This window comes from Equus quagga, chromosome 4, assembly GCF_021613505.1.
Source record: "Equus quagga isolate Etosha38 chromosome 4, UCLA_HA_Equagga_1.0, whole genome shotgun sequence".
Lineage (NCBI taxonomy): Eukaryota > Metazoa > Chordata > Mammalia > Perissodactyla > Equidae > Equus > Equus quagga.
The window spans coordinates 3,447,376-3,459,561 of NC_060270.1; the positions used below are offsets into that span (position 1 = coordinate 3,447,376).

Here is a 12,186-nt window from a genome sequence, read left to right on the forward strand (position 1 = left end):
GATGGAGAATAAATATTCAAAAGTGAGAGGTGGGCATTTGCTTGCACAGTCTCAGTTGGAAAACATGCTTCTACACACACTGAAGCTTATGGTCATAAGGCCTAAGTTTCTCCCAGAGAGAAGATCTTAGCATTAAAAGTGAGGGAAAGGTCATAGGCCTCGCTCTTGTGGTGGGGCTTGCTCTGGTTCAGGGAAGCTGGTGATTCATCTCTTTAACAGTTAAATGCTTCCGAAACCTCCCTTGAATTCCTTGGGGCAATTGACAGCAACTTTCAAATGAGACTTATTAGGGCACTAGCTAACAGTCACATCATGATAGTTCCTTCATTTTGCAATGTAAAGTGAGCAGTTCACTAAATGTACAGTGAGCTTTTGTATTAGTCAGTGTTGACCAGAGTAACAGAACTAATAGGATATATAGACAGAGATGTGTGTATCTATGTCTACATCAAGTACAGATATAGAAAAATCTATGTCTATATCAAGACGTTTATTATAAGATATTGGCTCACATGATTATAGTGGCTGAGAACTTCCAAGATCTGCGCTTTGCAAGCTGGAGATCCAGGACAGCAGGTGTCTTTGTTCAAAGGCCCTGAGACATGAGAGCCAATGGTATATATTCCGATCAGAGTCTGAAGTCCTGAGAACCGGGATTACCAAGGGCAGGAGAAGATCAATGTCAAGCAGTGAAAGAGAGACTGAATTCAACCGTGCTCTGCCTTTTTGTTCTATTCCGGTCTTCAACACATTAGATGATGTCCAGCCACGTTAGGGAGGGCCATCTGCTTTACTCGGTCCACCAATTTAATACCAATCACTTCTGGAAATACCCTCACAGGTACACCCAGACACAATGTTAAAACAGACACCTGGACATCTCATGGCTGAGAGAAGACAACACATAAAGTAAACCATTACAAGTCCACCCCTTGTCAACTTGGCACCCACTAAATTTTTTTAAACCATGCTTACTGTCCACATGAAGACAAAAGCAAGGTCAGAATTCCAACTAACATGATACAACTATGCAAATGAAAATGCTCTATACCCTTCCCTAGAAGAGGAGGTAAAATTTTTGAGTGATATTTACTCTTCTCCTTGATATCTGATAACTTAAACACTATGATGTCAAATTAGCAACACTTAAATACTATGATATATAGCCAATACATTTTATTTTGCATGATAAGGGAATAAGAGTGGAAAGAAAACAAATATATTTGTTGTACACATACACACAAATGTATTCATGTCAAACTAAGGAGGAAATTCTCATAGCAATTACAATCCTCATTTTTGTAGCTGGTCATGAGGTCATAGATGGTATTTTTCTTTACCTGTCTTATCTGGAAGTCTACTTTGATATAAGTATTGCAACACTTGCTTTGTTTTGTTTGCCATTAGCTTGGAGTATAGTCTTCCATCCCTTCACTCAGAGCCTTTGTTTGTTGTTGGAGCTGAGATATGTTTCCTGGAGGCAGCATATTGTTGGGTCTAGTTCTTTAATCCGACTCTTCACTCTGTGTCTTTTTATTGGAGAGTTCAGTCCATTTACATTTAGAGTGATTATTGATATATGAGGGCTTAATGCTGCCACTTTATCTCATGTTTTCCGGTTCTCTTGCATTTTCTTTGTTTCTCATTTGGTGTGTTTCAAACTAACAATTCAGTCAGGTAATTTTTTATGCTGGATTTCTTAGTTTTCTCCTTATTTATTATTTGTTTCTCTGTTCTACTTTTTGGTTTAGTGGTTACCAGGAGGTTTGTATGCAAAGTCTCATAGATGAGATAGTCCATTTTCTGATGACTTCTTATTTCCTTTGACTAAGCCAATTCAGTCCCTTTTCTCTTCTCCTCCTAAGTTGCTTTTATCACATCTTATTCCATATTGTGTTGCGAATTTGTGGTTAAAATGACAATATTATCTTTGTTTTTGGTGTTTTCCTTCCCTTTATCTTTAATGTTTTACTTGAGTATTTGGTAACCTATTCTGATGGATAGCTCCAATTTTATGATTTTGCCTATATATTTATCTCCTTACTCAGGGCTTTGTAACCCTTTCTTCTTTTTTTTTCAGGTATGAGGGCCTTCTTGAAGATTTCTTATAGGAAGAGTCTTGTGGCGATGAACTCCCTTAGCTTTTGTTTATCTGGGAAAGTTTTTATTTCTCCCTCACATCTGAAGGATATTTTCGCTGGATAGAGTATTCTTGGCTCAAAGTGTTTGTCTTTCAAAGATTTGAATATATCATTCTACTCTCTCCTAGCCTGTAACGTTTCCGCTAAGAAATCTCCTGAAAGTCTGATAAGGGTTCCTTTCTAAGTTATTTTCTTCTGCCTTGCTGCCCTTAGTATTTTTTCTTTTTCATTAGCTTTTACCAGCTCCACTACTATATACCTTGCAGTAAGTCTTTTTCCATCAACATAGGAGATCTAATGGCCTCTTTCACGTGAATTTCCATCTTCTTCCCCGGGTTTGGGAAGTTCTCCACTATTATTTCTCTGAACAAGCTTTTTGCTGCATTCTCCTCTCTTCTCCCTCTTGAATACTTACAACCTTTATGTTGCATTTCCTAACTGATTAGGATATTTCTCGGAGACTTTCTTCCTTTCTTTTTAGTCTTATTTCTCTCTTCTCCTCCATCTGAAGCATTTCTATATTTCTGCCCTCAGTGTTGCTGATTTGTTCCTCCATGATCTCAGCTCTACCATTCAGGGAATCCAATATTTTGCTTTATCTCATCCATCGTGTTTTTCATCTCCAATATTTCTGATTGGTTCTTCTTTATAGTTTCAATCTCTTTTGTGAAGTAGCTCCTGGACTCGTTGAATTGTCTATGTACATTCTCTTTTAACTCATTGAGTTTTTAAATGATCACTATTTTGAATTCTCTGTCATTTAAGTTATAGAATTCTATGTCTTCAAAATTGATTTCTGGGTACTTGTCATTTTCCTTCTTGTCTCATTCCACTCCCTCAGGGGACAGGGTGAGGGCTCCAGCAACTCCACCTTCTGATGTATGGCTGCATGGGTCTCTCATACGTCTTCTGTGTTGTGTGAATGCCCTCTATTGGAATATGAATGTCCTTTTCACTGTATCCTTGAAGGGAGAGTTTACAGGGAGAGCTCACTCCACCATGACACTGATGCCACTCACCCATAGCTGGTACTTTTAATTACCTTCTTCCACTACCAATTCTGTATTCCTTTTGCCTTCATCAAGCACCTCAGCTAGTCATTGATTTTTCCCTGGTGGAGTGACCCAAACCTTCATTCCTCAAGAGTGGGCCAATAGATCTGCTGTTGTGATTGGTTTGTTAAAGTTATTCATTGACCTTAATCACAGGACATGGTAACATTTAGAGAAGCCCTAAGAGATCACCTGTATTACATACATATTCTTTCTAACCTCCATTGTGGACTATTAGTCCATTTTCCCCTTGGGGAAAGAACCAACCACCCTAGCCTTCAAAGTAACTACCTTCTTTGATGATTCAAATGAACGTAGAGCCCAAAGTGACTGAGTGGCAATCTAAATTTTCACCTCAGTGGGATCATTGTTGTGTCTCCTGGTGAAAGCATTCTTCCCTCTGGAAGTAAGATCTCAAGGCCAGCAGCACATAAGGTCATGGGAACAGGAGGCAAACATTTTGATAGTCAGTCACTAGGAGTAATAGTGGACTGGTGCCACTCTCATCACCACCCCTTGATTCCTGGACTTGTAAATTCTGGCAATAGAGGAAACAGTACCATATACTGGAAGCTGGTTCAGAAATACACATCCTCTGGTGAGCCTTATTCTAGCTTTTCAAGGTATTGCCATCTAGTCAGTGCTATAAACGAGTCTTTTTTTGTCCCTTAAAGGTTGGCACCTGAGCTAACATTTCTTGCCAATCTTTTTTTATTTTTTCTTTTTCTTTTCCCCAAAGCCCCCAGTACATAATTTTCTACACTAGATCTAGGTCCTTCTGGTTGTGCTAGGTGAGACACCACCTCAGCATGGCCTGACAAGCAATACCATGTCTGTGCCCAGGATCCAAACCAGTGAAACTCTGGACCACCAAAGCAGAGCATGCAAACTTAATCACTTGGTCACAGGGCTGGCCCCTATAACTGAGTCTTTAAGAAAGCCATTCCCTGGATCTATCAAACCAGCTGCTTTGGAATGGGGGGGAATATGGCAAGACTACTGAATTCCATGAGCAGGGGGCCACTGTCACACTTCTTTTACTGTGAAGTGAATTCCTTGATCAGAATCAATGCAGCCTGGAATATTATGACAATGGATAAAGAATTCAGTAAGACCAAGGCAATCTTGTATCCCCCTCATTCTCCAGTAAGAACAAAACATTTCCTTTTCCATTACATTGGAAATTTTCCAATGTAAACAACCTGCCACCAGGTAGCTAGCTGGCCACTCCAATGAAATGATGTCATATTGGGGTCTCAGTGTTGGTCACTGCTGCTAGCAGATTGAGTAATCAGCAGTAGCCACAGCCAAGTTGGCCATGGTGAGTTGAAGTCCCTGTTACTGAGTCCATGCATAACCTTCATCCCTGCCACCATGGCTTCTTTGTTCATGAGCTCATTGGTGATGATGGGTACAACTGGTGAATGAGGTTGATGGGTCTCCACTGAACCAGTCATCCTATCCACTTTATTACTAAACTTCTCCCCTGCTGAGGTTCCATTTAGTGAGTATTCATATGGGACACAACTAGTTTCATATTTTTTTGCCCATTTAAAGAGTTTTCTTTTATGTTCTCTTTTATCTACAGCCATGGGCCACTTAACAAGTGGGATATGTTCTGAGAAATAAGTTGGAGACAATTTTGCCGTTATTCAAACATGACAGACTGTACTTACACAAACCTAGATGGTACAGCCTACTATGCACCTAGGCTATAGGGTACTAATCTAATTAAACCACTGTACTATATGCAGTCCAGCAGTGACTGAAATATCATTATGCTGCTCATGGCTGTACATTTTTTCTCCTATTTTTAGATCTTCACTAGCATAATAATGACGTAAGGTAATTGATTAATGAGTCTATCAAAAGATATGCCCTTTGCTTTCCCCAGCTGTCAATCAAGTCTCAAGTGGATGATAAACATTTTGTTACTTTTCAGATATTAAATACTGATATTTTCATTTTATACTATTTTGACATAAATAACATAATTAGTTTTCTGAAGGAATATTCCTTGTAAACCACTCTATTAATACTTAAAGGCAAATCTGAACACCTTAGCACCATGTTCAATATCCCTCAATAGCTTTCCTTTTAAGTTGGGTTAAAGCACAAAGGTCCCAGTCTGGCCTCCAGATCCCATGTGATCCAATTCATGCTGGGACCCCTGGCCCCATACGGCTCCTCCTGCTCTCCCCTGGCATGTCAACAACGTTTACCATGTTGAGCTCCTCCAGTGACCCAGCTCTCTGATAATCTAGGCCTTCCAATGAAGAAGGCCCTGTAACTGGCAGGTGGCCACAGGCATTACCTTGTTAAAAACGAAGACCCCTTGGTCCCAGTCAACCTGTGAAACAGAATCTGCATTTTTAACAAGATCTTCAGGATATTCACAGGCGTTAAAGTTTGGAATGATCTGATCTAGGCCTCCTCCAACTCTGGTCCTTTGCTCCTCCCTGAGCTTTGCCTAGTAAGATTTCTCATCAGACTTCTGCTCAAAGTGGGGAGTTAGGTCCAGGTCTGAACATGAGCTGCGGCTTGCATGAGGAGGACAACTTTCTTGGGGTCGGCTCCTGAAGGGAATCTAGAACTCTGGCCTCATTAGAATCATGCATGATCAGCTCAGACAAGACCACACCAATCAAAGTACTCAGAGCATCAAAATCTGTAGATAAACTAGAGTTTGCATAACTACGTCAGAAATGTCTTCTCTGGTGGAAAGTAGTGGCATAAAGTGCAATTTCAATCATTAAAACCAGCACTGTCTACAATGACTTGATGTTTATTATTTCAGAGTCTGTAATGCCTTGTGGATAACTTGGACTTCTCATCCATGTTAAAATCTACACTACCCAGAAGAAAAGCTTAGCTACGTCCTAAAGGGAATCCTTGGGTGCTATCAGGGGAATTTTATTTCTTCACTCCTTCCTCTTCTGGCTTAAGCACACAGTTGTATAATTGGTTGACTCATGTTCAAAGCAAATTAATATAAACAACATTTTCATGAGCTTGGGAATGAAAGATCCAGAGTGAATTAGCATGCAAAGAGCTGCTACCTATGTTATGTCATTCTTGTGCTATTGTATATTTTTCTACCTTAGAAGGCCTAACTGTAAAAGAATCTCCACAATTACTTACAAGACATGGGTAAGAGAAATATGAATTTTACAACATTCAGTATTTTTATATAAAACAGTCAAAGTACTTCATAATTTATAATAAAATTAGGTTGATTTACAAAATGCCAAAAGGGCAGGTGAAAAATGTACAACAGTTAGTGAATTATCTTATTTTTGTGACTAAGTTAGAGAAGCAATATATCTTTAGGACTGAATTGTTCCCCTTAACAATTTATTGTCTTTATAATATAACTATAATGACTTCATAAGATAAGTTTTGGAGAACTAGAATGTTAATCAATTTAAACTGGATTTAAATAGCATGTCATATGTTTCCTATGTAAGAAATCTGTCTGGTTATTCTTATTAAAAGATCCATTATTTTTAATTAATCACATTCTCTGATTCTACTTTTAAGGTAATTTATCTACAAATTAACTCCTCTATCCATTCACTCACTTCTGACAATAATTTCACTGAGTAGTCTAAATACGTATAAAGGAGGAAACAGGCAGAAAATGTTCCTCCACTGTTCTTTCCACCTTTATTACTTAATAAGGACCCATATGTATATTGAATTTGAGAATTTTTGACTATTTACTGATTTGGGGTTACACAGAAAGAAGCCCATTCCAAATAAAAATACATTTAACAACTGGAATTATTTATATCATTGAATTAAGTTTCAGTCTTTGGCTCAATTTTATTTTACTAAAAAAGCTAGTGGAGAAGAAAGTGCTCTCAAGTAAAACCAGCAGGGTTTCTAGAGAAAGACAGTTCTAATGAAAGTAATAAGAAAGATAAAGCAGCTTTTAAATATTGAAAGAACTTTCAAGCGCTGCTAGTATATTTATGAACATTGCAAAGTTTCTAAGGTAAAATGTAAAATGAAAATATATTTCATACACAAATTCTTTAGGAAAATAAACTTGAAATCTTGACTAAAAGAAAGGACTCCCAATACTGACAATGTTTTATGAAAACCAGAGTTAAGACAAACATTCACCCCCAATCTCTGAGCCTCCCTTTCCTCCCCTTGGCCTTTCTCAGATACTTCCACTGTCGTCACAGGCTTGTCTTTCCCACAGTTATCCATCTGTGTCTCTCTTGTTCTCTTCCTACTTTCGTCAACTCTTTCTTCTTCACTAACCTAAATTTCCCCTTGCTACATTTACTGTTCCCTTTCTCTTCTTCCTCTCCTCTCCTCTTTTTTGGAAACTTTTATTAAGATGCTCTACAGAAAAAAAAATTACTTTTGTTTATAGGCAGTAGACACATGCTAACGGTTCTCCACATTTCTTGGAGAAGTCAAAAACATTCCTATCATGTTGTGCACCGTGTTTCCCATTCACTTCTCATTATTCCTTGGCCTCAACTCCATCATAAAATGGAATCTGCTCTCACTAAAGATGCTAAAATTCTCTTATTTCCTACCCTCAATGACCTCTATTTGCTCCTTGTTCTACCACAGCACTCATTTTCACAATCAGCACTGTACTTCATTATGACCTTGAGCATCTTTTCTTTCTCCAAGTCTGCAACACCCAGCTGTCCAGTTCCCTGCCTGCTCCTCTGGTCCTTCTTTTCAGTATCCTTTACTGGTCTCTCCCTTATTTCTCATTGGTTGGAGCCATGGCACTTGGTTGCAAGAGGAAATCACTTAGTTGAATGGAAATTGACTCTAACATAGAAATTCCAGGGAGATTGGAGGTATTAGCTGGAAAATGAGCAGGAGCAGGAAGAAGAAATACAGTCAGTCAACAGCCAAAATTAAATCCCTACACTAGCTCAATAGGAGCTGCTGTCACTGCTGCTTAACTCTGGATGGCACAGCTCATGCTGACGGTGCTGTTGGTACAGATGCAGGATGCATGTGCTGGGGTGTAGATATTGCTGCCTTGGCTGAATTTGCAACCAAAATTCTCTTTTTTCCTTGTCTCTTTGTCTCCTTGTCTCCATATTCTAAATCCAGGGTAGGTGAGTTTGACTGGTCAACTAGGTCAAGTCCCCCACTCTAAGTGCAAGGCACATGGGAAAGTCAGTTTCTAGCACTTTGACTTATAGAGTGAGTGGTAACCTTTGCCTGAGATCAAGACTTATCAGTAGAAAAGAGGATCAGTTTTTAGCCATCTAAAAATTACATGCACTCCCTTACAACCTCTTTAATATAACTTCATCAAGTTTCTTTCCATGCTGTTCTTCTCTTTACTTTATAGACACTCTCCAACGGATAGGTCATCCATAAGTATGCCTCAGCTACCCCAGTAATTCCTAAGTCACTGTTGCTATTAAGCTCTAGTAGCTTCATACTACTAAATACATCTCATCTGGATGTTCAGAGGATGCTCTCTCCACAAACTGGACAATTCATTGGAGTTTTCAAACTCAATTTTTGATGACCATCTAGCAGTCACCAAGGGTCTCCTCTTTCCTTCACTCACCATCCCTGTCAGAGCTAATACGTCACCGAGTCCTAGTAACTCCACATTATGATTTATTTTGATCTCTTTGTCCTCCTCATCATTCCCAATATCATATCACACATGGACTAAAAACTTCTCATGCATTGGAATCAAGGGAGGCAATTCTGAAATGCAGATTATTAGACTTCCTTCTTGGCACACTGATTCAATTTCTACAGTGATATCTCACCATCTATATTTAGTATAAAAAGTCCCCCAGACAATTCTGATTTGCAATCTGGTTTGGGAACAACTGGACAAGAGTAACAGCTTCCTAATTAGTATCCCTGACTCTAGTTTTCCCTCCTTGCAGAGTATTTTCTACACTCCCAAATATTTAATTTAAAAAACATATTATGATGCCATTCCTTGTCTTACAAGTTTTCAGTGCTTGCCTATTGCCCTAAGAATAAAGTTCAAGATCCTTCACATGCCATTAAATTCATTTTACAATAATTCACACTTCATTTCCCTAGACCATCATCCAGATCCCAGACACAGAATTTCCATAACACACTCAAGTATCCCCATAAATTTAGCTCATGTTTAGAATGTCTTCTTTTTTTCTAAATCTGTTAATTTCTGACATTTTTTTCTTTTTTTGCAGAGGAGGATTCACCCTGAGCTAGCATCCATGCCAATCTTCCTCTGTTTTTTATGTGGGTTGCCACCACAGCAGGGCCATTGGTGAGCAGTGTAGGTGTGCATCCCAGAACCAAATGATGGCAGCTGAGGCGGAGCACAACAAACAACCAGTAGGCCATGGGCCATTTCACCCTGACATTTTTTCAACTGAAATAATTACATTTTCAATTACATCATTCCCCAAATTAGTTTCCATGTATTATAGAAGTAGTTAATGAAATTACTGAATAATTGACTAATTTTATTTCAACTACTTTCCTCCAGTTTCCTTTTTATACAATCTTAGTGAATGTTCTTTTTACATTTACTGCATTTCATTTCAGGGGCCATCTAGTAACAATATGGATACTAAAAATGCAACATTGCTGACAGAGTTTGTTCTCACAGGACTTGCATATCAACTGGAGTGGCAAATCCCCCTGTTTCTGGTGTTCTTGGTGATATATCTCATCACCATTGTGGGAAACCTTGGACTGATTGCACTCATCTGCAATGACCCTCACCTTCACATCCCCATGTACTTACTCCTTGGGAGTTTAGCCTTCACGGATGCTTGGATATCATCCACAGTGACCCCCAAGATGCTGGTCAGCTTCTTTGTCAAGGGTAAGATATCTCTCTCTGAATGCATGATACAATTTTTTTCCTTTGCATTCAGTGCAACCACAGAATGTTTTCTTTTGGCAGCAATGGCGTATGATCGCTATGTGGCCATATGCAATCCATTACTTTATCCAGTGATTATGACTAATACACTATGCATCCGACTGTTAGTCACATTATTTGTGTGTGGCCTTATTTATTCCGCATTTCATGTATTTTTTTTACTCAGATTAACTTTCTGTAGTTCTAACATAATACATCACTTTTACTGTGATATCATGCCATTGTTTAAAATTTCCTGTACTGACCCTTCAATTAATGTTCTGATCATTTTTATTTTCTCTGGGTTAATACAGGTGTTCACCAGTCTGACAGTTCTTGTCTCTTATATGCTTGTTCTCTTTACAATCTTGAAAAGAAAGTCTGTACAAGGCTTCAGGAAAGCCTTCTCCACCTGTGGAGCCCATCTCTTATCTGTCTCTTTATATTATGGTCCTCTTTTCTTCATGTATGTGCGCCCTGGATCTGCACAAGCAGATGACCAAGATATGATGGACTCTCTATTTTATACTGTCATCATTCCTCTGTTAAATCCAATTATCTACAGCCTAAGAAATGAGAAAGTCACAGACTCACTTGAAAAAATGTTAAAGAGAAATGTTTAGGTCACATACTAATATCTGTTCTCTTCTTCTTAAAACAGTCATACAACTGTGCAGATTAGATGTGGCTCTGTTTTGGTTAGAGTGCAAAGTTTTTTGCAGTTATAACTGTCCTAGTATTTTAATGAATTCAAGTGGGAGTACCTAATTAACACTTCAATATATTTGTGTCTGTTATTCAAAAACATAGAATTTTAATCGTGTATTAAAATAATTAAAGAGGAAAACAAAATATTTTACATGCCTGTCTGTTTTCACTATGGCTTCATAAATGTCTTAAGCACTAAAATAATGTAGTTCCTCTATAGGACTTGATCACGATGTCTTTGATAGGAATACAGCTGTGCAGCCTGGAGACTCATATCATATTTAACTCCACAGTGGAGGCAGGTTAGTGTTTGAGTGAGTGCAGGCAAATCCCAGGAATTCTGTTAGCCATCAAAGGTCTTTGATTCCCCTTTAATTGGTACATGGTACATTTCACTTTGTCTAGGGATTCAACTCACAGATCACACTGAGAAATAAAAAGAAATGGACAAACAATGAAGAAAAAAATGAGAAGAGAGTTAAGACAGTGAAGTTCAGGTCAAGCTGTAAGAGGATGCTCTTATACCAGTGTGCTTCCAAGACTAACAAGAAGGAGGAGTTGCCTCTCACTGTCTACGATGCCTTGAAAGGCACTTTCCAGCTGTTTGTATTTTGTAGGACAGTCTGCAATGCTTCACTGATTCAAAAGCTAAGAGATGAGATTGCAGAATTTAATTGGGATGTACATAGAGTGGGAAAAGAAGTGGGAGAACAGGAAGGAACTAGTCTCAATCTTCTGAGAATTTTTAAAAAAGGAAACTAATAAGATAAATCAGAAATGTATAAAGGTTATTGGAATGTGCTGTTGACAATGTGAGGCTTCAAAATGCATGCTACCAAAGTTCAAATAATGTTAGGAGCATATGATGTCATAGTGCCCAGTGACTGTCTGGGGAAGACATGAAAGTGAGCAAGAGTTTGGATGTTTTGTGCCCTAAAAGTCCTCCATCACATTTTATGCTGTGAGCATAATGAGCGACCATCTTCAGGTCTACCACTGCCCTTCCTCTCTCATCACTGTTTTCACACACATTTCTGCTGATACCACTCAGGCCCTCACCCTGATAACTAAAGCTCCTGTGAACTGCAAAACTCTAGCAACTTATCTCCTACATCTTGCGGATACTCTTACTTCCCCAACGTTGCTGCCAGATTGCTCATCATAAAGAGAAGTCTGATTAAATCATATTCCTCTCGATAAACTTTTAATGTTTGTCATTGCTAACAGATTATATGCATACATGATATATGTATCTAGATCGGTGTGTATATACATACATATATATGCATTTCTTTATGCTTATTTGTTCAAGTGTATGTTCATATTACATGATATATAAACATATCTATACATACATAAACATATATATAAAAATACATATACATGAACATATATATATATAAATAAATAT

General features: G+C 38.3%; 1 protein-coding gene across 1 annotated transcript; it reads left to right on the forward strand.

The window, feature by feature from the left end:
- Positions 1–9,757: 9,757 nt before the first annotated feature.
- Positions 9,758–10,690, forward strand: LOC124238512 (olfactory receptor 5H2-like). Its single transcript, XM_046659555.1, has one exon. The coding sequence runs from the start codon at positions 9,764–9,766 to the stop codon at positions 10,688–10,690; it is 927 nt and encodes a 308-aa protein (XP_046515511.1). The 5' UTR covers positions 9,758–9,763.
- The last annotated feature ends 1,496 nt before the right edge of the window (positions 10,691–12,186 follow it).

Bases quoted from the DNA above. Each gene is read 5' to 3' on its own strand.
- LOC124238512 (XM_046659555.1), top strand. From the start codon at position 9,764: ATGGATACTAAAAATGCAACATTGCTGACAGAGTTTGTTCTCACAGGA.